The sequence below is a fragment of the Phalacrocorax carbo genome, chromosome 5, assembly GCF_963921805.1.
Source record: "Phalacrocorax carbo chromosome 5, bPhaCar2.1, whole genome shotgun sequence".
Classification (NCBI taxonomy): domain Eukaryota; kingdom Metazoa; phylum Chordata; class Aves; order Suliformes; family Phalacrocoracidae; genus Phalacrocorax; species Phalacrocorax carbo.
The window spans coordinates 52,576,407-52,602,610 of record NC_087517.1 but is presented as its reverse complement, the minus strand read 5'-3'; the positions used below and the strand labels follow the sequence as shown (position 1 = coordinate 52,602,610).

The window sequence follows — 26,204 nt, the reverse complement described above, 5'->3', positions numbered from 1 at the left end:
GTTTCCCAACCGGGTCCTTCTAAACAGCAGGAAGGGGACAAACAGCTGCAGCCCATTGGCGACAAGATCCCAGGAAGACCAGACATGGGGAAGGACAGGGAAAGGCTTCCTACTTACACAGAGTAGGTACTGCATGTCCCTTCACAAAAGGGCACTGGGACTGGAGCAGCTGACTTACACTTGTTATGGACGAGATACTGCTCTTTTACATTGCGTTTGCATTTATGTGGCAGGTCGATACCTGTGTAGGAAAACACTGCTGTTAGACTTCTTTAGACTGGGAAGTAAATGTTTTGAAAGGTAACTGCTAGGAAATCAAGGGCAGATCATCCTACTAAAACTTTTTACAGTTCATGTGCGTATCCAAAAAAAAAATCCCAAATGGAGTGCAAAGAGGCACTAATTCAGCAAAGCAATTTCCTGCTGGTCAAGGCACTATTCTACTTGTGGACTAGCTTAAATGAAGACTCTTGTACAAGTTCATGCAAAGATACTGTTGAACCAAGATCTCAAGGAGACAGGAAGGGTTTGGTTTTTTTTAAATTGCTATAAATGACATTTGTGACTCTATAACAACCTATGATTTCTGGGTGGATGTTACAAAAAAAGACCCTTTTTTCTATGTAATTTCTGGATAGAAGAATACTGGGAGAACAGGGTTTGTTCAGCCTTGAGAAAAGGAGGCTTAGAGGGGAGCTCATCACCATGTACCAGTACTTAAGGGGTAGTTACAAAGAAGATGGAGAGTCCCTTTTTACAAGGAGTCACATGGAGAGGACAAGGGGGAATGGACACAAATTGCTCTTGGGGATATTTTGACTGGACACCAGAGGAAAATTTTTCACAGTGAGGACAGTCAACCATTGGAATAATCTCCCCAGGGAAGTGGTTGACTCAGCCATGTTGGACACCTTCAAGAGTCATCTGGACAGCGTGCTGGGCCATCTTGACTAGACTGTGCTCTTCCTAGAAAGGTTGTACTAGGTGATTCCTGAAGTCCCTTCCAACCTGTGATTCTGTGATTCTGTGTGTGATTCTGTGAGCATATTTTCTACAAATTTTCTTATCAAGAGTATAGTTCAAACTAACAGTATTTCAGTTATTTAAAAACACAGAAAAGGAGATCAAAGAATTTTAGTGTCCCCATTGGAAGAATGAGGCAGATTTTTAGGTACAAAACAGCTCTGCTGCTGTAAGAACAGTCTCCGAGTCTGTGGAAACTGCAGACACTCAGTGTGTGCAGAAACAGGACTGCAAGCAGGGGAGAACCTAACAATACTGGAATAGAAAATCAGTGATTTAATGGACTCACATGTCTTACAACAGCCATCTGAAGTCACATCAACTGTGCCCTGTTTTGAAAGCAAACATAATCAGAACAGTTCAGATGCACATATTGCTAAGCAGCTAGTAGAGATAATGAGAGTTCAGGTATATTCCCTCATCTCAAACCAGCACAGATTCCTCATCAGACCTATTAGTGTACTAATTATCTATAAATTATTATAAATAATTATCTATAAAACTATTGAAGCAGGAACAAAAACCCCAGCCCCAGAGAATAACAGCTGCTCCTGGAATTGAACAGCCTGGTCTGCACAGAACATACCCCAAAGCTGACTGATGTCAATGGCTGTCTTTGTCCTTGCTTTGGTTTTCAGATCTGCTGCAAAGCCCCACAATGCTTCTGAAAGTTACTGGAAAACACTAATGGCAGAAAGCCAGGACATGAATGATACCCCTTGCTCATTCATCTACCACTTCTTTGCTTAGTGATGCACTATGTGTCAGAAGACACTGTGTTCATCGGTTCCCCCAGGGGTCCACGGTGAGTTACCATTTGCTCAATTGCATTTCGTAACACTGGTATTTGTCAAGTGATGAAAAATCCAACTTTGCTCTTGCCCCAGTACTCATCTGTTACAAGTTCTAGTGCTTATCCCTCAACAAGTAAAATGTGTGCGTTTGCAAATAGTTTAGTTTTACTTCCACGGGACACTCCATTCAGGGCTGAAAAAGCACATTTCCTTCAAACAAGGATGATCAGTTCAGAAAGATCAAGAAATACTGAAGTAGCTCATTCAAAACAGTAAAGAAAACTCCCAGATGAGAAACGGGGTTTATTCCAGAACACTTTTTTCTGGCTCTAAAATACTTACTGGGACACAGTTTGATTCTTCAAATGGTAGGCAGATCTTTACTGTACTAGTCAAGGAAAACTGGCCCGCTGATTCAATGCATGTGTACTGAGTACAGTTATCATATGGAGCTTTATAACTCTTTCCAACCTGAATAAAAACAGGAAAAAAAAAAAAAACCCAACCCAATATAGTATAGCAATAAAAACAGAATAATGTAACAGTAATACAGTCAATGAACTGGTAGAGCGACTGGGTTGTTCATATCACCCTGGAAGTGCTGAGATGCCTGGAATTCACATCTGCAAATTATGTACCAAGCTTACACACTACCAGCCTATGTAAAATCCCTGCTGTGGCCACTTAGGTGGAAAGAATCAAAAGCTGGTGACAGAATGAGTATAGAGGTATGAACAGAAACACCAGAAGGTAGGTGTGTTAATGTACATGGGATAAAACAGACACAAAAGAAAAATAATTCTTTTAAAGGATTTCAACAGTTTTCTTTTTTAATAGATAGAAGAAAAGCAAAAGTGTGAAAGAGGAGAAAAGTCTTAATAATAGAGGTTAATGAATAAATGCAAAACCTCCTCATGGAAACATAAGAATTGTATATTGGCACAGGAAAAGCTAGCTTGCAAGACAAATTTTCAAGGAATAAAGGCTAAAATAGAAAAGATGCAGAACACAAGAGCTAACAGAGAAGTGATAACATGTAAGACAATAGTCCCTGGTTGAGACAGCGCCGTTAACTGTTTACAGGAGTAGCAGGCTGTAATAAAACCAAAGACCTAGCCTGAGGCTCAGCCCACATCTACACAACCCTACACTCAAAAGACATGATGTATTACCTGGGTGTGTTACCAAGTCACATTACAGTACAGCAGCTATGTCACTTTTGATTTCTACCTCAGCAAAATCAGAACTAGCAGTAGTACAGCTATATTACCTCACTCGTTATTTCACCCTGTATCTCCAGGGCAAGACAATGACACTGCTTCCAGATCAGAGCAGTATAAGCCAGCTTACATATCTCTACAAGAGCAGTATTACACAATCTCACCGCCCCCTCCAAATTCTTTCTCTCTGTTGCATGTGAGGAGGAGGGGCAGTAACACGATTTCCATTCCTGCCAGAAGTGCGTAATTTTCAACACAGTGGTGTCTGTGAGATGCACACAGCAGAGAGCAACTGTGTAAATATCTACATTTACTTTGGAAATACAGACATTTTTAAATCTCCTAGAGGTCTTCCCAGCTTCAACATGTATGACACTGGTTCAAAAAATGCTGAGGTCTTTTTGATAATTCAGCCTTGTGTGCAGAGCAAGGGAATGCCTACCTCAATGGTCACATTGCCAAATGGAAAATTTGCCACACATGCCACTTGCTGGCACTGGCTGCAGCACTGACCCTCCTCTTCCACATAGCGGAAACCCTGTGGGAATAAAGTTTCCATTTAACCATGTTACCTGACATCTCGTTCATGAAACACCTTCGGAGCAAAGCCACACTGGAGACAGCAGAGGAAATGAGCCAACCTTCTGCTTTCATTTCTGTTGTCTTTAGAAACCTGCTGGAACCACTTTAAGTCTGACAAACAAACCTGGCAGTTTCTTTCCCTTATTGAATAGTGACTTCTGGGCACTTCAGTTACCTTGAAAACCATGTCATTTGCTGTTCTTCTTCACGTTAACACACAAGTCAGGTCAAATAAATTAATTCAGTGTATGATTGCTTGCACAGTCTACCACTAGTGTTTTGTCTGATACAATTATCCACAATAATTGCTGCTGTCAGACATGTGACGATCATGCATCAGTTATTTCCTCCCTTGTGTTTTACGTATCCGTTGGTCTCTTGGTGTGTGTGGATGTGGCTGGCTTCAGGATAAAGGGTAAAGGTTTTATTCATTTTTAGGATTGGTGGAGGGTCTGTCCTTACCAGAGCAAGAATGGAAAAGAAACCACTCTTTGCTAACATTCAGTAATAGACTGAGCAGATTGTGTGCACTCTTAGTTCACCAGTACTGAAACATATAAACCACTGTGCAGTTTCTTTACAATCTTAACTTTTGAGCTGGCAATAGGCAACACCAAAAGAATGGTACAAGCATCCATCTTTCAGTAGTCAGGCTTCTCATTTACAGGTTTGCAATCATTCTCCCTCACGCATCTTTCCAAGGGTGACCTTGTAAATTTGCTAGAGCAAAAATAACAAGCACCCTAAAAAGGGCTTTATAAAAAATCTAATAGAAGATTATATGCTGCTATCCTGCTGGGAGGAAGCAGTTATACTATGCCAGTTTTACAGTACATCCTCTCAACAGCCATTGTTTGTGGTGGGGGAGACTAAGCATGCAGTACTGACTTGCTGGCAGGTGGTTTCACATTTCACTGGGGCACACTGGATGCGGTTGGTCTGCGTTGCAAGGTCCTGCTCATCTGTGCACACACAGTCCTCACAGGAGCTTTTAGGCACCATTGCCCCAGGCTGGAAATACATAGGAGAGAGAGGACAGGCCATGGCAAGAATTCAGTGGGTTCTAGAATAAACATACATCCCCTGGACTATCAAAAATGAATGCTTATGCTTGGGATCTATTTTTGGAAGAGCTCCCTGAAATGAACACCTCCAGATCTCTAAAACCTCAAATTGTCAGTATCACAAAATGAACACAAGGCTGACACTCCCAAGTGCATCAATCATGTTAAATGAGTTATTATATTATCTCATTAAATCCATCCATCAATTTTCGCTCAGTTTGACCTTACAACATCCAATAAAATTTAAAATTTGTATTCAGTCACAATTCTACTTCTTGACGCTAAAACATAGGTAAGATCTCATTTAGTAAGCAAGCTACTGGTCTCTAGCATTACCTATTCAGTAACATTTCCAATAGTACATAAGAGTACTGGCAGGAAAAAATTATTGGCCATTCTAATCCTACTTTTTATGTGAGTGTTGACAATAACAACTTCTGAAAATTCTGACTCAGGCAGCATTAACATGTGGAAATAAGTGTCTTGAAGAAGACCTACCTTAAATTCAATTCCTTCAGAAACACATACACCTTTTGGTACTGTAAGAAAAAATAAAATGAAAAAGATGTGCTGGGAATGATGTAAACAGTTACTGTACTCATCTCTGAATTTTGAATGATTTAGAGATGACAAAGAGTTGAACTGAGCTTATTCACTAGCCTTAATAGCCCTCACAAAGAGGGGAAAAATTAACTAGTACACGGTGCTAATTGTTATTTGGAAGCCCACATGTAACACTTGCTCAGACGTTATGAATGAAGTGGGGGGTAATTCTATATCTTGGTATTTTCCACATGGAAAAATCTATTTACCTCATGGGTTTTTAGCCATACTTGAAATTAGTTGAGCTTTTCTTTATTGTTAACCACCTTGCTGGTAACAGAGCCAATGGGAAGCTGGGTCAGGTGTGTGAATCTGGAAATATAATTTGGCAGCAAAGCTTTGGGATGGGTTCAATGTAACCAACATTCAGCATCTGACCAATAACTTAACTCACTAAACACCAGTTACAGAGAACCTGCAGCAGTTACTCCACCTCAGAAAAAAAAAAAAAAGCACCAATTGTAAAGGCTGAGAGGCTAGAGGCTACTGCTTATGATTTTGACTCATTTAGAAAAGATGAAATTGTTCAAGTAATAAATAAAACACCTTAAGGAAACATGGTACTTACTACAGGAGAAGATAGGACAACAACCATCCTCAGATATAGCAACCACGGGTTGGAAGCCTAGGTCACATGCTGTTTTGTTGATAATGCAGGTTTTTATATCGCATTCTGCAATAGACAACAGAGATAAAGTAAGCCAAAGCTTACTGCTTATCCAACGGTGTTACTTGCAGACCACAGCTTGAACATCCAAGAAATTGAGCAGAAATAGATGATTCTTGAACCACACATTTTTAGAGTTTGGGACGTGTTCATGTGAAGTATCTCTAAGCTTGCTCTACTGTAAAGCTCTTCCCTGGACATACACTTCTGGCCCTTGTTCCTGCTTCTTTTCCCCCACTGGATGTCATCTCTAAAAATACCTAAACACCCTCCCCTCAGAGAAGTGAGAGAAACAAACTGGGGTAAAGGTAAATGAGTCAGTGAAAAAAATGAAGAGGCAGTGGAAGAGAGCCAAAGATGTAAAGGTTGGGGCCTTTACAAGGCAAAGCACCCTGGCAGTGCCCACTGCTCCCTCAAGGCATCCCAGGAGCCTAGTGGACCACTGCCTGGCAGCATGAAGGGATGAGGAACAGAAAAATATCCCACCACCATTGCCAGGATTCCCTGTCCTGCATCTTCCTATAGGTGCTGGGAATGGCCGAGGTTAGGAGCAGGATGATGATGAGGTCCTGTGCTGTGGTGGACATTTGGGAATGGGAAGATGCAAATGGAAAGGTGAGGGCAAACGTAAATCAAGACCCTCTACAGGAGGCCTTTGGGGAGCCTGGAAGGCAAGCACATCCTCCCTTACTGGATGGATCTCTGTGCAAGGGTCACCCTCTCATCTCAGAAGGGACAAGAGCCAGAGGATCCTGTGAAGCACCTGGTGGTTCCAATGGTCTATGGGGTATTTTCCAACGTAAGTATCTGGCTGGTCATGGCACTAGTTAGAATACAAGCTGGACCAGAGGAGGTCTTTTCTGATAGAAAGAGCTCTTGGCATGTAGATGGAAGAAATGAGCACTCCCGTGTGTTTATTTGAATCTGGAACCTGTAGAGTACCCAGATCTCACTTGAGGACTGCTGCTAAAGGCAAATGATGTCGCATTATGATATCTGAATTATCTACTCACCACAGACTGTCTCTGTGCAGCATGGGTCATCCAGACGTGTTTTTATTTTGCGTACAAAGCCCTCTTTAGTGCAGTTAATAGGTGGAGATTTAGCACAAGGGCGGGGAAAGCAAGAGATATTCAGGGTTGCTTCATCACAAGCACAGTATTGACAGTTGTGCTCCCAAGCCTCTTTAGGCTGTGAAAACAATAGGGATAGTCATTCAGAGAATAAAAACTAGAAGCATTACATTACTGAATGCCTCTGGCAAGACAGTATAGAGCTGGGTTGCCCTAATTTACTATGCAGGAAAATCAGAATTCAGATCCCAGAGGGAGGAGAAGGGGACAATAAGAAAAAATACTATTATCTGCCACCTTGCTTTGTAGGTTTATGTTATTCCAGATAGGGAGCCTGGTCATTCTACCAGGAAACAGTGATTCCCACAAACTGCTATTTCTGCTTCTGTATCTCAAACTATTAATAAAGTTCTGGAGTTAAAATCTGCTGTTTTCTTCCCCACTGTCATTGTAGTTTACTGGTATTTAAGCTTAGAATTAATAAAAGAAACTCATACAATCATTTTTACAGGAGGTCACAGTGCCAAGCTGTAGTATAAAGACCATATTTTCTTTTCTTACCTGTTTCACTGACCCATCTTGTGCAGTACAACCTATAAAATTAATTACAGATTTCTTTAATGATAACTGAACTGGGGAAAACAACAGAAGCAGGAGGACAGGAATAGAAGGAAGGCCTTAAAATGTGAGAAACAGCCACAAAGAGAGATCCAGAGTGCAAAGTCACAGGCTGTATACCCCAAACATCTTAAAGGCATTCCTCTTTGTTCTTTTTAAAGTTGCACTCTCTGCATAAGAGCAGGCAGAAACTGCCAACCTGAAACATTTCCAGCCTAACTAGAAAGGCTGAGTATCAAGGTCTCTCCTGTTTCCTTTGTACCCAGAACCCTTAATGTGCACTTCCAGTTAGAGTCTTATCTCCCCTTCCCATTCTACTATTTACATTCTTTCTTACCACAGACAGAAACACAAATGCCATCATGATCATTCAGGAGAACTTTTCCATCAGGACAGTAGCATCCCTCAACAAACACTGGTGTGTTATTCTGGGAGGGGAGGGTGTCCATAATAACTTCTCTGCACAATTAAAATATAAAGAGGAAGGAATGAGAGGCAGAAATTTGCCCAAGGGCAATCAGACACCTAAATCCCAGGGGAATGTGAACTTCCAGCCTTCCTTGGAAATTTTCAAGCTATGGACTTGAAAAGTACCTTAGGAAATGACCCACCTGCTGAAGCAAGTGTTCCTTTTTGCTTCCCCGCATGGCTTATATACCAGATCTTGAGCACAGCTGGCCTCTGTGGAGCATTATAACACACAGGTTAGAAAGCTCAGACCCATGTGTAGCCTTCAATGCATGACTGATGTACTGCACAGGCTATCGCAGCCCACACCACGGGTCTGCACAGCCTAGGCTCCTGTTCCGCAAGGGGGTCCCTGCAGCTTCAGCAGGCGGGGATCCATGCATTCAGCAAGGTGCTTGCAACAGTACTAGTAGTGCTTACATCTGAATCACTGGGTCCCTCTGAGCAGGGCAAAGCATGCAGAGAGAGAAGCGTGGCAATACACGCAGAGTGTATTGCCATCTAGTGATGAAGCTCTAGGTAACACACAGGGCTCCTCAGCTGAGCTGCTTAGGAGAGACTATGGGCCTGTTTCCCACGTGTTTTGCACTAGTTCTGGACTGGAGCATTTTCTATTTGTTCCTGCTTTTTCTCAGGTCCAGAGTAGCTCAGGAAAGATTGAATCCTCATGATGTGGAGGAACACGAACAAGTGTGTAGGTGAGGAAAGAACAGACCACAGTCACTTCACTACCAGCAGGTTTTCCCCAGCTTACCACACTGCCCGTTCGCTTGCCTCCTCCAGTCCACGCAGATCCCATGGAGCCCACACAAGGCTGCATATGTCTGCATGCTCTGGCACTCAGTGCTGGGGTGCTGTTCTGAGCACCCGCTGGCCACACATGCCTCATAGTAGGGCTGTGGGGGGACCACGCCATGGCACTGGGTCAGGTTCCTTCACAAAGCAAGGAGACAGACATGGCATTTCACTTCCCTGGGCTACTTCCAAGGAAGAATTCAACTCAGAACCAAACCCATCCCCACCCAGAGGAAGCCTCAAGGTAAAGATGCAACTACATATTGCTCTGACAGGCAGTATGACCACACAGCTTGATTAAGAATGAACTTTACCTCCCATTCTTTACAATGCTTTGAAAGGAAGCAATTTCACGTTGGACTGATACCTGCAAAGAAAAGTCTCCTGCACAACTCACAGCTATAATTCTATGTGGTGACATTTTTATGTCAGAATGCTTGACAATCCTGTTTTGAACCACAAAATTATTTTAAAAACAGACACACATATTTGCTTACTATATTGAGTGTGTTCCTTTTCATCCAGAGCTTTCAGATATTGAATTATAGCTAGTTTCTGGTTGGCTTCTCCAGAACTGACAGGCAGAGGGAGTGCCAAGCAACAGACACTATTAAGAGAGGACTGATTTTGATGATGCAGCTGAAAAATATCTGCCAAACTCAGGAACATTCACACATCAGTTCACTGCTCAGTATTTCAAGGTATGCTAGACTTCATATTTTCATCATGTCCTATAAGCAGTTCACCCAAGTCATGTAGTGAAGCACAAAATTATCTTGTGGACTTATTTTTCTGGCACTTCTGGGATTTGTCTTACCAGATTATTTTACACAGATTGGAAGGCTCACAGTGCTCATGATATTCAATCTCAGCTGGTTCTGAGACACCTGGATTACAGTATCTGTTGGTAGGATCTGGGACTTTCCAGTCTAATGCCATCTCTTTGAAGGACTCGATAACATCACCATTCCTTTTCATAGCATCCTCAGACTTCTGGTTGGTGCAGGTACCTGGTAGCAATATAAAAGCAAGGTGACAGTTTGAGGACAGTTGATGCTGATGAAGCTGCTTTTAGAGAAAACCTGGAGGGAATTTGTCCTCTTTGTGGGAAGGTAACAACAGGTGGGGTCCTGGATGAGTTCACAAGAACTGTTCATAGGAAAAGAAAGCTAGTTTGCCAGTTATTAATGAAAACCGGAGTTGATGTGTTGGTTGACACGTTGCTCCTGGTGGCTAAAGCAACAGAGATGGCTCTGTCTAGCACAGGACTCTCCAGATTTTGTACTTTCCCACACTGAGTAGATATGATCAAGAGGAAGGGCTTAGAGAGAGCCTGTCTCCATCCACCAACAGGCTGTGAACAGAATGAAAGAAAGTGACTTACAATTCTGCTGACGGTATTTTTCATCAAAAAGAGATAAATGTGTTAAAATTTGTGAGAAATAGAAAGCAGTGGAGTTGCAAACATTTACAGATGTTTACAAGGGGATGAGGGAAAGAACGAGAAAAATTTACTGCCTTCATTATTGTTAGCTGATGAAGACACTCACCACACAGTCCCATGGTATTGTTATAATACTTTCCAAAAGGGAGCTTTATGTAAAATGCAAGTCGACTGTAGGAGACGTAAACTTCTAATTCAGGTATTTCAACTATGATGTAAAGGCCAGAACTGGTTATCCTGATACCATCCTTGGAAATGTCCGGAACAACTTTCTTGTCATTAAACAAAATCTAAACAGAAGAAAAACAAAACGTCAGTGTGGACATCCTTCTGTTGAGTAAGGTATACAGTTTGTGCAACTGGAAAGTAGAGTAGCACAAATTCAGACCTCAGGTCTACCAAATGAAGTCTCTCAAAGGTAATTATTTGAGTAGTTGTCTATGATTCCTTTTTAATAGGTTGTAATTTATATTTGAATACTCATGTCGCAAAGAAAAACGTAACTTATTAACACAATTATGTGGTAATTTCCCAAGTTTTTAGAAGGTACAAATTTTTGTTGACACAAAGGGAAAAAAAGGGGGAGAGAAAGCAATGTAATTGCATTTCCTACCCATTCCATTTTTTACAAGCTTCATCCTTTGTCATGACAGGACATTTTGCAGTACAGTAATATAACTACAGCAAAATAATATTGAAAATTCATTTTAACTCAATACTTTACCAAGTTTGTTTCTTTCCCATGTTCCATTGCTTGTGTCATAATAACAACAGAGTTGGAGTGAAAAATGAGAAGAGACATTGAACAAATTGCTCCATCAGTGGCACCACAGTAGTAGTTGTCTATGTGAATCCAGAAGTTGTGAGAGTCAGGATGAATTGACTTCACAAGGACGTAGGTGCAGTTTTCTTTGAAATGATAATATGTTCCATCAAAAGTCACATAATGCTCATTTCCCCATCCACTACAAATACCTGGAAGACAGAGTGACAGACTTCAAGTTTGGCTTCTGAGCTTCCTGTAAGTACAAGCTGTTTTAACTCTTTTACTCACTTTCAGTCAGAGCTGAAATAACCAGTTTAATAAAGAAAAATTTAGCCTAGCAAGGGCACTCTTCTCTGCTCTTAACAGTCAATATTTTAGATGGGACTTCTGTTTCATTACATCTTACTTGATTAATATAAGCATAATGTAGATGTTGACCACATGGATTTATCTTTCTTGAGGACCAGCTGAACATAACATAAATTTCAGGAATTATCCTGCCGTAATACTTACACTGACACTCAAAGATTTCACAGCAACCAGTTTCATCGTAATGTTTCGTGAATGGGAAACCATTGACACAGAGTTTCAGTTGCTGAGGAGGGCAAGTCATGCTGGACAGTTTAATACTGTTTCCTTCTCCCAGGCAAGTGGCAATCTGGCAGTTTCCAAAGTTCCATGTTTCATTAAACTATTGATGGATTGAAAAAGAAGAGGAGAGACACATAACAAAGTAATGTAACAAAATCTTTAAAATCACACACAGCAACTATGCTCCATTCAGTTAATTGTCTAGCATGGCACTATTTGCTATCTACTCTTTCTCTGGAAACTAGGCAATATGAAACATATAGCAATCAACGGAGCCTTGATATCTACTTGTGTTTTAAACATTTTGTGTAGGACTCAATATTAAGGTCCTGACCACTTCTATTGATGGGACACTGCCAGGTGTGGTTTCCTAGTTTTTGTTCAGCTTAGGTAGCTCTGCCCACATACAATCATTCAGATGTTTCAGGTGAACAGAATAATCTTCAACTTATTCCCTCAACTATTTTAGGGATTTCTGATATACTTCTAAACCATCTAATTCAGCCACACCTACAGTCCAGCTGTAGTGGTGGTTACCAGCATCAGAGGGGAACACCAAATCTTGGCTGCAGGCAATGCTGTAGATGAAGAAATACATCTTCTTCCAAGCGGCTCACCTTTCTAGGAGGAATGAGCTCAAGACAATCGCTTACAGGAGTCCCCGTGGAAGCAGGAACTTGGCTCGTTGTGCTAGGAGCAGATGTTGGTAGACAGGCTTCAGAGTCTGGGTCACAGATCTTGAGGGCCTCAGTATGACCAATTCTACACTCTGCCCAAATTAATTCAATCTGACATGACGCATTGCAAACAGAGTAAGCACAATGACCTGATATATTCACTGGCAGAGAAACATTTTCTCCTGCAAGGACAAAACCCGACTGTTAGTGCTGGACTGTGCAAGAAACTGGTGCCCCTCAAGGCCTACGCATCACAGATGAACCATACATTCAGCCCTGCATTTAACCATCTGGGTCTGTCTGTACCCAATGGCCATGTTCAGGTGTGACTATCTGTCTGCAGCTCCTTGAATTCAGTGACTGAACCTGAGCTTAATTCATCCAAATGACAAAGGCTGAAGGAGGGCCACATTAGATGGAATTGAAAATGAGTACAAGATGAGGGACTACTGAATACGTCACTGAATGCATACGGTTTTCACAAAGACCAGGAGACAGAAGGTTCAGGACGTCCTAACAGATGAAGAAGAGTCTTCCCTCCTCTGTTTTCTGAATATGACTGTGAATTACAAACCCATGTTCAGCAGTTTGGGATTCAGGGTTTGTGCTGGAGTCCACTGAAGTTAGCATCTGGCATAAGCTTCCTTACACCGGGAATATCCAAACCAGGACAAAGTTATAGGATATGGGAGAGTTGTAGTTCTGAAGGTGTTAGTTACAGTTCAAAGATGTAAAAACTTGTGGTAATGTGTAAGTGCAGCAGGCTGAATGAGCACTTGCTGAAGCACCTTTATCTAATATCTTCCCACATCAAAGATGCAGAAGAAATGTGCTTAGTTTCTCACCCATTTGTATCAATTGTCCCTTGTCATTGCAGAAGCAGGGAGTGGCTACCACTGGTGACAGAGGTGCAGATGTTACAGGTTGCATATGTGGTTCTGCAGAAAATGAAATCAATTAATATTCAGTTCCTCTACTACTCTACGTTCAAGCCCTATGGCATCTAGAGAATGATAAGGTCTTCCCTCAGTCTTGTGTTCAAAAAATATGTAGACGTGGTGCTTCAGGGCATGGTTTAGGAAGCATGGTAGTGTTGGGTTGATGGTTGGACTTGATGGTCCTAGAGGTCTTTTCTAACCTTAATGATTCTATGATTCTATTACATTCTCTACAATCACAAAAAGAGGAAAAAAATAATTTTTTTATACCCCCACCACATTATGTTCTTGTACACACTAAAACCATCCTCTCTGTATTTATATACACTCTCTATTACACTGAATGCTACTAGAATAATACACACACACCACACCTTGTATTTATTTTTTTTCTATATAGAACACAATAAACCACCCTTCTACTGTTGCTTATTCATTCCAATTTAAGGTTTCTTTGAACTGTCTAATCCTGCAGGACTTCACCTGACTTTGGAGAGGTGATTTCCAGTGGTACTCCATTTTGCCTTTTAATGCCTGGTTGCAAAGAATCTGTTGGTTTAAATACAGATAGATCATTTAGATATTTTACTATGCCACCTACACTCTGCTTTTAATAGTCCTTCCTTTCCTAGCTATTACTCCATTATACTTCTTATTCCACTTGTTAACGGATTTAGTAAACGCCAGACACACTGGCTCACCATCAAGCCTTTAGTTCTTCCTCTTACTTGAGTAGAGAAGCTAACTTTAATTTTCCTCATCCCCTTTGTATAATTTCCTACCACACATTTTTTTAACCACTTACTTTTCTTTGCTATTATCATGTGGAAAATTTCCACCATTTCTTTATTTATTTTTCCTTCCTATTTTCTGTTCATTCACATCCCCTCTACCCTGCAACTTCTTTTCTGGGAAGGGAGTAAACTGCCAGGCAGCTTTATTTTCTTGTTCCAGTGAATCGTTTGAGACTGACTTATTCCAATGCAGAAAACAGTACAGTAAGAACTATAGTGTGATATAGCTAATGAGAAAGAGAAAAACAAGGTTTAGAAGTATGAAATATGGAGACTAACAACACCAGAGTGTCAGCTGTGGTATGCCCAAGGTTGTTGTAAAAGCTGTACTGAAAAATGGCTGAATCTCTCTATTTTCTCTTTATCACATTGACAGTAAGAATCTGTAAGAATTACACTTTTGGTCCCCACCATGAGACTCACAAGCTCTGACCCCCCATTCCTGAACCTTCAACTGCCTTAAATTCTATGCGTATCCTAGACATGCAGTAGGAGTCTTTTTCCAAGACGGAGGAATCTTATTACCATTACAGACTTTCATAAAATCACCACCAAACCTCTTATAAATCTAGTACCTTGTGCTGGTGTGGATGGTGTTCTGCAAGGGATGCGTGTTTTAATGATCCCTCCATTAGGGCCACAGACAGCATCACTGCACTCAGTCCCATATACTTGGCTGTATATAGTTTCATTTAAGAAGTAGGTCTTTCCATTGTAGCAGCAAAGACAATCTGAGGCACCAAAAGAGAAAATGCCATGATAACGGGGACACTTGTAATAGAAATACAAATGAAAAGAAAACCAAACTCTGGATTTACCCTTCTGTAGCTCATATCATCAAACATGAATTACCTGGCTGAAAAACTTTCTCAGTTTCTACTTGAGAAGTTGCACTGGGAGTCTACCTCATTTATTTAAAGTGGGTTGGTTTTTTGTTGTTGCTGGTGTTTCTTGGAGTCATCTTGCATAGAGGAATTACTGGCTGGTGAAAGCATCAGAACTGGCACTGTCCTTACCCAACATGGAGCACTGGTGCATTCCCTCTTGGCAGAGAACGTGATGGGGATTACTGCCTTACTGAGTGATAAAACACTGGCTCAGAATCACAGCCATTTCCATCCACTAAGGAGGAACATGCAGTGATAAGCAATTTCATTTAAACATATGAGTTCTTCAGGTTTTGGAGAATGTACATTCAGGAACCCAAGGGAATATATCTATTACTGTTACAAAATCAGCAAAAGTGAAGATGTGTTGTCTGCTGGGTCACCCTGCATTTTGCAATGTGGTTTCTCCCAGATATGGGAATGAACTAGTACCATACCTTAAGCAAGTACGTCCTTTAAGCACACAAACATGTCTCTCATAAGCTAGTTGACTAGGCTTATTGTGAAATCAGTGGACAGGAAATAGCACCTCTACAAGATTTTCCCTGTTCTAAACGTGTGCATTAAAACAGGTAGCATGAATGGCCTGCTTCAGACTACTCTCTGTCTGTCTTCACTGACTACCAAGGAAGTGTAAGCATGGAGAAGTGGTATTTACCTGGCTGAATCCCACATTTCATGCCTCTCTCCTTCCTCCCTATGACTATCCTTTATCTACTTCTTCAGGTCAAAGACTGCATTTTGCTTATCAAAGTATATCTGTTCTGCTGTGCATCCACTTATTGAGCTAGCTAGCTAGCTGGAGTCCTATTACCAATACGCCTGCAGTAACATTTGTTGTTGGGTTGTTTCAGTGCTATCATCATTTAATGAATGGTGAGGGTGGTGAGAAGTTACCTTTGGAGTCTTCAGTACATAGTTTCTCTTCAGGATCGCTGAAGATGAAAAGGAGAAGACTTGATTTATTGACTTGAGTCAGAGTATGGAATAACAATGTGCAACAGTATCTACTTTTACATAAAAGCCTACTCCTGGAGGATTTAATGATAATTGCCACACCTATGAACATAAACCAGACATTGCCTAGTTTGTCCTTTCCAGTCCTATTCTACCTCTCTCACCACCAACCGACCTACCATGAAGTGCAGTTGGGGAGGGAGACACACTCCCTGCTCTCCTCATCAAAATATGGCTTGTCTGGACTACACTCCGGGTAACAGCCTGGAAAGTTAAAGTAAATAAAGCATTCTTAGTGTGCTTTACATAGACACAGGGAAAACAATTATCTCTATCAGATGCAGATTTGATCCCAAAATGAATGTGATCCCAGTATGAATGTTCTTTATACTACCAATTATTTTTCCAAGTCGTCTTTTTCCCTCTCTCCCAAAAGTTTCAATTACCTCTGTTTGTCAACAGATAATTATTCTCTGCAAATTTAGACTGAATGGCGGTTTATGTCTTGCCAGATTTAAAGGCAACAGGCAAATTATGCTATGAATAGCACCATCACACAGGGAATTGGCCCAGGTGAGTCATGGTCAATGAGTTTCTGGGGCAAATGACACAGCCTTCCAGCAACCTTGATGCTTAAGACATTTAAAACCAGACTAATAGCTTCAACTCCCATAAACTGCATCAAAGTCAAGGAAGAATTACCTTCTAAACTGTACAGTAGGTTCCCACATTTCCCGTCTGGGTTCCTGCAGGTCTTTAGACAAGGGGCTCCACAGGGTCTATAGAACCACTCATGTTTGTCAGGTGGATTGTAATAATCACAGAACACAGCTGGAAGAGGATGAAAAACCTCCAAGTCTCAGAAACCAGGCAGGGGTTATTTCTAAATCTTGCAAACAAGAGCTTGTTAAGTCATGCATGCACAGCGATGTTAGAATTCTGTTCTTCTTTACCTTTCATGTGTCTGAGCGCATGGAGCACTGCTTTTCTCTGTGCATTTTCAGTGCAATACTTACGGCAAATGGCAGGCGTTCTCCAGTCAATACAGACACCGGCTCTGCTACAGCTTCTTGAATAAGCAGCAACTGAGGTACAAAAGCACTCACAGTCTCCCACACTGTCACAGCCACAGAAGTCAGAAATACAAGATTCATAATACGGTATTGGGTTCACCTATTAAAATATGAACAGATCTTTTATCGCAGATGTACATGTGCACTGTGTTTTAATGAGAGAAAGGGCTCTGAATTTCTGCCATCCACTGGCACTTTCTTTGGCAGAAACAGGCTGAGTCTGTGACAGACCAGGATTGTCATGAAGGAGCTATGATATTTTACAACAGGTAGTTTTCTATTTTTACCTTCCTGGTAGAATTTTACTCTAAATCTTCTCATTCTCATGTGTGTAATACTGTCATTTATGCTCAAAATGTCTTTCCAGTGTAATTTCTGCAGGACTGAACTACCTTGCTTTGGGTTAGCACAACCATATAGTGTGTGCCCTCTCTAAATGACAGTGATTAAGTGAGTGTAAAAGGAAATATATTTCCACTGAACTTCACATCTCTTGTGCTTTAACCTGTGCCAACATGAACTAATCAAGGAAATTAAGCCACATTTGCTTTTAAGGTGGCTTATTAAACTGCACTGAAGCTTTCTATAGACGTTCTCCTTAAGAATAAGTAGCCTTGTTTCTGTATAGATTAATATAGTTTGTGTCTAAAATAAACCAAAAAGTTAATCTCTTTAGCTAATTTGAAAAAACTTTCCCAAGGATCCCCATGCAACCAGTCCTGTGCTAAGTTATCTCTAGATTTTACCAACTGATACCCAACTTTTTACTTTTGGTGGCTATTACCCTCTTTGTCTTCAGTTGTTCAAAACAGGCACTGCTTGTTCCTCAATACTGTGCAACAGGATTCAACTGGTATAGCTGTAAAGTGAGGTTTTGAGAGAGGCAGCCCTTTTACTCGAGGATGCTGTGTAATAGCCTTTAAAAGTAAAAAATTTTGTGCAAACATGCTCATAATAGCAACAAACACCTAGTGTGAAACTACTGAGGGTGAGAGAACAGGATTACCTTACTGTGACACGCTTCAAATATGTTACTTTTAATGATGCTGCAGTGCTTCTGTCCCAGGACAGACTTGAAAGGCTGATCAGCACACAGGTCCGTCATGTTTATATTTGAGCAGGTGCTTGTTATTTTCCAGCTGTTTCCAAACTCCTGGATGCTCATCTCCATGGACTGCCCTCTAGTGGTAAAGTCATTCCTTGAGCGGCCATCAAAGTCCCCGCAAAGGCCACAGACTTTTCCCTGGGTAATATGAGTGGGTACAGTAAATGGTTTGGTTATTTTGAGTGCAGCCCACTATTTGACAGAAATAAACTATAGAACAGGCCAGGGCAAAATAGCTGCAAATTTCTAAACAGCCATGAAAATATGGCTTAGAAAAAGCTAGACTTCAAGTGACAAGATCGCTTTGTTAGCCCTTCAATACTGCAAAGTGTTTGGCTTTACTTCCAGCTCCAAATATTCTGGATCATTTCATACTGACTGAACAATGAAATAAAACCCAATTAATGGCATGCTTGCTTCTTCTTGTCCACTGAACTGAACACTTTTCCAAGCCCTGCTTTTCAAAATGGGGATCCAGGTCTGGATGCATAACTTCTGGTTTGAAATCATAACTCTTAGACCACCCCATACCTACCTGGAAAGATGGAGCCACGTGAACAACAACAGTAGTCTTCTGGTCCCACATGAAGTTCATCCCTTGATTTGTTTCAATCACAATATAACCTCCTCTGAGATCCACCTTGTAATTCTTCTCAGCTCCTGGATCAGTGGCTATCTCCTGAATTCTTCCTTCCAAGAGCCTGATTTCACTGCTCTGCAAGGAACAGATACATTGCACGGAGGGAAATTGAATAGAAAACTTAGTGTAACAGCACTAGTATTCTGCCTCTTGTCCTTCAGCTTGTTTTTTCTGCCAGATGTGAGCCACAGACAAGACTCACTGAGTTCAAAGGGAATTGTCTGCCCTTGCATGACAAGTCTTACCTCACGGCCACAGAAATTGTCCTGATTATAGATGAAATCTGTTCTGCTGGCACAGCAGCTCCTGAGTTCACAGGCAATCAGGCATGCTAGAACATCCCTTGTCACGCTGCTTTATTTCACCATCCCTTCACCCCCAATATGAGAGCAATCCATTTGTGCACACTTTGGGGAAATAATAAGCCTGAGCTGGAGGGAGGAAAGCCTTCCCTATGTAGTTACATCTGCCCTGTGCTCAAATCATGGTACAGAAACATGCTCCTCTAAAAACTTTACTATCACTCCCACACCACTAATGTCACAGATGCAAATACCCACGTACACATGCACATACACAGAGTGCTATTGACTCCCTGCATCTATCTGCTCACCTGCAGAAGTGTCCAGCCCTGTTAACACCAAATACCTAAACCTTTCCCAGCTTGCCTGCCTCTGCCTTCTGGATTTTTGATCTGTACTCTCTAGCAGCAACTGAGTGGGCATACAAGGGGATACCACATTAGCTGCTACAAAATCAAGAATTCAGCTCCTCAGTTATAACCAATTTTTAGACAAACCTCAAAAATCAGTGTAATCTTTAGAGAGCAGATGGAGAGTGACTTCCCACAGGCGTTGTTCTGAATTACAATTCGGAAGGTGCCAGCATCCATGTTATTGGGACAAAAATCCTTAGAAAAAATATAAAACATTGTATTAGATTTTTTCAGCCAACTAGAACAGTCTTAAACATTTTAAACAGCTCTGAACAAATGACACTCCAATCTGACTTCTGCTATTTTGTCACTTTTTCATTCATCAATGCTCTGAGCATTTTAGAATAATCTGGTGGCAGCTGACCTGGCAGGTTCATACTTGACCAGAAATATCAAAGAGAAAAGATAAGGAAAAAAATTAGTTTTTCAGGGCACCAGTCCTGCACAGTCAAAAAGGTAAAAATATTTTTTTAAAAATTAGCAAAACAAACTGAAATTTGGGGATGACAAAATGTCTCACTGAGTACTGTCTCATTACATGCAATTATTAGACATGAGGCTCACACATTAACCTCTATGTGCTTATGTCACAACAAAAAAACTGTCAGTCTTGGATGGCTGAGAGAAACACTTAGCTTTTCAACACCACACCAATTCCATTCCCTTGCAGATGCTAGAATTACATCAGGAAAGGGCTGTCCAGCTCAGGAGTTGATCGTTTAGGATCACACAGTGCCCTCTTGTGTCACTTCTGAGGGTTAATTGTTCTGCTTTTATATGGAAAAATTCACTCTATCTGCTGTAGCTACAAGAGGAGGGGAGTAGGCTCTGCTCATCCGTGTTGATTATTTTGCATGGGATAGACTGAACCCTACAGTGTAAGCTGTGAAAAGCATATGTATAGGAAAGTTAAAAAGAAAATTATACCTGAGCTAGGATATAGTCACAGTCTCCCAGGAAATCAAACTTCTCCCCATCAAAGCTCATGTAATGCCCATTTCCATACACAGTGCAGGTTCCCTTGCAGGGATTGTCTGTGCAGTTCCACTGCCGTTTGTTACAGGTGCTGGGGTATGAAATGCAAAGAATCACAATCTTTGTATGAACTGTGGATTTTCCTTAACCCCAAACAGTAGCAAAGTGATTCAAAAGTCTATCTTTTGCAGCACTTCAAAGAAAGCAGTCATCTCGTACTCTTCCAGCCTTACCCTCTCAAGTGAGACCATGCCATGAGATGGCATACTAATCAGAAAGTTCACGTTTACTACCAAGACACATTTGAACTTTTGTCTATCTTTATTCTATTTTCCCCTTCAAATATTTTTAAATCATTAAGTCCTGGCAGCAGACAGTGGGGATTTAGGAGCTAAACTCAAGGTGAAGAACTGAATATTTCAACCATTTCTGAATATTAATCTGTGAGGTAGCATGCGGTCAGTTCTGCTCCTGATTACAGTGGTGTGAACCAATATTATCCCTGGCTTCCCTTGTGTATTGGGTCTGGTTGAGATGGAATTAATTTTCCACATAGCAGCCCTCATAGTGCCGTGCATTGCATTGGTAGCTAGGAAGGAGTTGGTAACACACCAGTGTTTTGACTCCCACTGAGCAGTGCTGGCACAGCATCAAGCGTGTCTCTCCAACATTTTCCCTCCTCACCAAAAGGGCTAGGGGTGGGCAAGACCTTGGGAGGGGACATAGCAGGGACAGCTGACCCAAACTGACCAAAGAGATATTCCATACCATATGACACCAGCTCAGCAATAAAAGTAAAGAGAGAGGAGGGGAGGGGGGGCATTCATTATGATGTTTATCTTCCAGAGCAACTGCTACATATATTGCAGCCCTACTTCCAGGGAAGTGGCTGGACATCACCCGTTGATGGGAATTAGAGAATAAATCTTTTGTTTGCCTTTGCTTTCGTGTGTGGCCTTTGTTTTTGCTTTGTTAAAATGCTTTTAGCTTGACCCATGAGTTTTTATCATCTTATTTTCTCCCCCCTCCCCATCCTGCTGAGAAGGGGTATGATAGAGCAGCTCAGTGGGCACCTGGCATCCACCACACCTTGACAAACTTTCTCTCCAGTTCAGGGACACCACAGACAGAAAATTTTTGTTATTATACCCATGACACAGAGACTGCAACTTCTTCTCCACGTGTCCTGTTCTCCTAAGAAAACAAAGCCCTCGCTGCAGTAAAACCTCTTAATGGCTTCTGTAGTATCAACAGCTGCTTATCAGGGTTTGGCTTCACATGCTAAACTTGATTGCTTGTACCAGTGGTGATCAGACAAAGTGTTTCTGGCGTTTATTTTCTGTGCATCCTCTTGACAGGACTATACATCCTTATCCTCACTACATAATGGGTAACGATTCAAAGCATTTTACACACCATGATCAGTAATAACAGTGAAGTCTATGGCAGAGTTATACCACCAATTGGAGCAACTAGAGCATTTGTTTATCTTATTTGAGAACTATGCACCCAGAAGCACTGCAAGTCTTTGGAAGATTGTTGCAATTCCCCCCTCCTCTAAATTCAATCATTTCCTGGGGTTCAGCTGTGCCCAACAGGCACAGACTCAATTCTGCCTTGTAGAATGGCCAGCCACAGACCAACCTGGATGAAGCCAGTACTTTTAAAGCTGATGTTGAAGCAGTTTGCAGAAAAGGATGGAAATTGTTTGACAGAAGATCTCGGTACTTGTTCTCACAAGTTCAGGCTCGTGCAGTGTTTTGCAGAGAGGAAATGTTTCCCCTTTTATTTTTATTAGAAGCCTGATGGCTCTAATGATGAAGAGGAAGGCTTCAAAATACATCCTGACCCATGGGTGTACTATGCACTGACAATTTTAACAGCTTCTGTTATAAAACAAGGCTCCCTGGAATAACATACCATGTGTTGCAGTCCACTTTGATGGTTTCCCCAGGTTTATAAAAGTGTCCTCCATGGACACATGGGCACTGATCTTTGGGAATACATCCTCCACTGCCGTCCAATACTAGCCCATCAGGACACATGCAGCCAGAAACACATTCTGTGACATACTGCGTATATAAATATACAAGACAAGACAACTCATTAATGCACAGAAAGTACAGGGAACCAGCGGAGGTGCTAGCTCTGGATGCCACACTTTTGGATGTTTTTTTAAATCCTGTGACTGTAAGTTAGCGACAATCAAACCACAAGTATCATAGCTACATGGGTAGTTATAGCTGCTGTGTTATCAGTAAAGTAGTTGATCTGTGAACAGCGTAACATGTTACCGTCAGCATTTGTTAAGGACAATCATACATGCACAGTCATGCTGTCCCTTGCTCCTGCTAGGAGGTGAAGTCCTTACACAGTGCATGTCCTGCGTCTTACAACTTTTCTGACACTCTGATCCAATTGCACCGAGACCCGCAGAGCTGCAGTTGAAGTAATACATAGGAGCTGGGCAATCTATAGGAGGAAGAAAACATTTTAGGAAGATAATTTAGTGAAAGCAATAAGGATGCCATCAGCAATTGTAAAACAGAGCAGAGCATTTCAGAGGGCAGCATGCATCTCTCATTTACAGTTTCTATTAAATTTTGCTTCTGCTCACCAACAGTGCAAGGAGAAGGAGGCAGATAACTTCTAAGCTTTGGGAAATACCTTCATCTTTTAAAGAATTCAGCAAATCTGGTGTCATTTTTACAAAAAACAACTATTATCAACAACTAGGACATTTCAGGGAGAAGGCAAAAATGTGCAGAATACTAAAAGGTTACAGAAAGTGAGAGATAACACAGAAAAACATTATAAATAGTAGCTGATACCATAATGCCATTATTTAACAAAATCTCACCTTTTACCAGGACAGTTTCTCCAATGCAGTCTAATCTTCCTTGAATGCATTTGCTAAAGAGATTCCATAAAATGAAACACATCAGCTCTTTGCACATTTCTCTCTCACTAGAGAGAAAGGCACTGCAAACTTCACTAGTCACACAAATAACAAATTCCTATCAAAATGAATATTTGGTACAGCTATCAGGTTCAAAGACGTGAATTACCATCCCCAGAAGGAAGATTAAGACACCCAGCTCTTTAATACTCTTCCTTCATCTGCCACTGTTCTACTGTGTGTTTTCCCTAAATTTTCTCCTAAGCATGTATTTTCTATTCTGTGAGATGAGATCAATACTTTCTTAAATAAGAGACTTCTTAAACTACTAAATAATCCTGTATTTACAAAATAGTCTAGAATCCTCAAGAAAAAATATGGGAGTTGGAAGACAGAGAATATGTAGACATCCAGAGATACAAATAAATTATTTGAATAAAACAGCCTTCCCCTGGTACTTTGGGATTGCACTGCTGCCCTGAACTGGTTGAAAATAAGAAACTGACAATTGTTTTTCACTCCAGATGTAAGTTTATTATGATATTTTTAGTATTTTCCCCCAAATTTACCTCTCTCTCTCTTTTTAAAACTGAGATTTTGCTGATTTTTGTTGGACCATTTTTATTTTTAACATAGTCTGCAGGGTGGTGTGTTGGAGGCTGTTTTGTACTTGGCTTTTTCATTTCAAAGCCAGAAGCTCCCCCAAGCCCCCTATCTTCTAGAAAACTTGCTCCCACTGTATATGGGTATTTTTTACATAACAATGAACTTTGCATAGAGATAGATTGGAAACATTACTTAACAAGTTTTCAGGTTCTTTTTGCTAGCAGGAGTATAGGATCTTAACATTTGCTGTGGCTGAACTTCCTGCCAGGGGAATATATGTTTCTGTACAGTCTAGGAGAAATTTGTCATTATTCCTTTTGGTAAAATGACACCATTCAGGAATTAGAGCAGGGACATCCCCAGTGATCCCTGATGTCCCCCAGGTATGCAGCCTTTGCACCATCAGAACAGCTTACCACATCAGTTTGTCCTCTTGGAAGGAGTTGCCAGGCTGAACAATCTTGCCTTTGTAGTAGCAGGGACAGTCATCTGGAGTTACACATTCCTCCTCATCATTGAGGTAGGTCCCTTCAGGACAACCACAGCCCTCCATAGGAGCAATATGAACTTTACAGAGTGGATCAGGTTCATCCAGCGAGCGGCAAGACTGGTTACAGTACTTCACACTATAGTTATAAACCATAGTCTCAGGACACTCCTCAGAGGGATCTTTGCAAAAGAAATGAAATGGATGTATGGCCTTTGCTGTGCAATCATTTCTCATGCTGTTAATGCACCTTTCTGCATATTGTAGCTGTAAATGTGCTTTTTCCAAACTAGAAGACCTTGTATCCCAGTGGTCTGGGGCAAGTCTGCCCACGTAGCCTAAAGTACATGACACTGAATATTGAAATACTCAGAAGGGTGTATCTTGACTGAATAAGGAAATCAGTAGAATTTTGTAATTTTTACAATGTACATTTTTATCTTATGCCAAGAACTAGCTTGCACAAGGAGCACTAGGAAAGAGTGCCATGACTTAGCAAAGGCTACTAATCCCAGTGGTCTTCTGGGTAACCAGTAACTCAATTAATGGTTCATGCTTCCACTAAGATTGTGTCACATACATGCACTGCCAACAGTTAGCTAGTAGGGTTTACTTATTTCATACGCTCTACTGATTGCAGTGTAGACATCTCCTTAGGATATAACCTGCCTTGGACTCTGCCTGCAGCCTGGCACAGCTGGACACAGCTGCAGGAGCTGGAACAGCCTTTGCAACCCTGTCAATGGGACAGACAACTGAGAGTGACTGTTCTGACCCATTTATTCTTTCACTCGTCAATAGCACAACCTTCAATCTTATCACACACACGTTCCCGAAAGATTATTTCTTTTTAAATGAGGCCTAAAATGATTGTGCTGATTAAGCCATTAACATTTTTTCCCAAGGTTAGTGCACTGTTTCAGTTAATATTACCTACTGTGCCATGAGTCCACAGATTTCAGTCTAACCCATGCTGCAAACCAGTCTCACTTTGGCATTAAAAATGTCAGTAATTCTATGTCGATAACAAAGCTTTCAATAAAGAGAGACTGTGTCTCGTACATAAATCAGCATGATTCTAGGATAATTTGCTGTGGACTACACCGTGTTCCCTTTGAATTATTTTAGCACAGGTTTGTTAAATTGTCCTTACTGCAATTTTAAATGCCTTCAACAAAGCACCATACTGGTTACATTGTTTGTCTCTATTAAGTATCCTGGCTAGCCTCTAAGTAAGGCAATTAAATAGATCATAGCCACATCAAAGCTGCATAAAAAGAATTGTTGCTATGTTTCCTATTCAGATGTGTTATTAGTCGAGAAATCTACACATCTATTTTCAAGTTGATATAGGCAAATGTCACTTGAACTATCTGATCATCAATGGAAAAATAGAAATGTTGAAGTAAAATTCAGAAGCTGGGACTTGGGAGTTTTATTCTCAGCTCTGACACCATCTCATAATAAATTCTGGCAGTGCCAAAGAAAAATATATACATATGTGGACTCCAAACCCAGGATTTAGTGACAACATGTATGTCCAAGGAACTTTTAATCATTTGTTAGATAGTCCTGAGCTGAAAATGCCTCTAAACACTCTCACATTCTCAGGTATCACCAATATATATTTATTAAAAACCATTACTATTTTACTGTAACACAGAAAAATGCAGTTAATGAGAGCGATACCACTTGTATGGGTAATGTCTGAGACAAGAGAGCTGAGATGAACTGCAAAAAAGG

General features: G+C 41.0%; 1 protein-coding gene across 1 annotated transcript in view; it reads right to left on the bottom strand.

The window, feature by feature from the left end:
• Positions 1-26,204, bottom strand: part of LOC104044366 (mucin-5B) — a 44,090-nt gene that overhangs the window by 828 nt on the left and 17,058 nt on the right. Inside the window, exons 16-46 of the mRNA XM_009504182.2 lie at positions 24,391-24,643; positions 23,330-23,382; positions 22,841-22,941; positions 22,390-22,541; positions 20,422-20,560; positions 19,579-19,689; positions 18,675-18,854; positions 18,041-18,277; positions 16,978-17,134; positions 16,664-16,792; positions 16,141-16,225; positions 15,902-15,939; positions 14,693-14,848; positions 13,231-13,323; positions 12,326-12,567; positions 11,631-11,808; positions 11,076-11,326; positions 10,458-10,641; positions 9,725-9,917; positions 8,867-9,045; positions 8,256-8,325; positions 7,982-8,103; positions 7,588-7,619; positions 6,967-7,144; positions 5,855-5,959; positions 5,182-5,222; positions 4,508-4,630; positions 3,480-3,575; positions 2,160-2,288; positions 1,313-1,352; positions 118-241 (exon numbers count right to left, since the gene is read on the bottom strand). Of these exons, the coding sequence (XP_009502477.2) occupies positions 118-241; positions 1,313-1,352; positions 2,160-2,288; positions 3,480-3,575; positions 4,508-4,630; positions 5,182-5,222; positions 5,855-5,959; positions 6,967-7,144; positions 7,588-7,619; positions 7,982-8,103; positions 8,256-8,325; positions 8,867-9,045; positions 9,725-9,917; positions 10,458-10,641; positions 11,076-11,326; positions 11,631-11,808; positions 12,326-12,567; positions 13,231-13,323; positions 14,693-14,848; positions 15,902-15,939; positions 16,141-16,225; positions 16,664-16,792; positions 16,978-17,134; positions 18,041-18,277; positions 18,675-18,854; positions 19,579-19,689; positions 20,422-20,560; positions 22,390-22,541; positions 22,841-22,941; positions 23,330-23,382; positions 24,391-24,643 (4,171 nt within the window). The remainder of the gene's footprint in view (positions 1-117; positions 242-1,312; positions 1,353-2,159; positions 2,289-3,479; positions 3,576-4,507; positions 4,631-5,181; positions 5,223-5,854; positions 5,960-6,966; positions 7,145-7,587; positions 7,620-7,981; positions 8,104-8,255; positions 8,326-8,866; positions 9,046-9,724; positions 9,918-10,457; positions 10,642-11,075; positions 11,327-11,630; positions 11,809-12,325; positions 12,568-13,230; positions 13,324-14,692; positions 14,849-15,901; positions 15,940-16,140; positions 16,226-16,663; positions 16,793-16,977; positions 17,135-18,040; positions 18,278-18,674; positions 18,855-19,578; positions 19,690-20,421; positions 20,561-22,389; positions 22,542-22,840; positions 22,942-23,329; positions 23,383-24,390; positions 24,644-26,204) is intronic.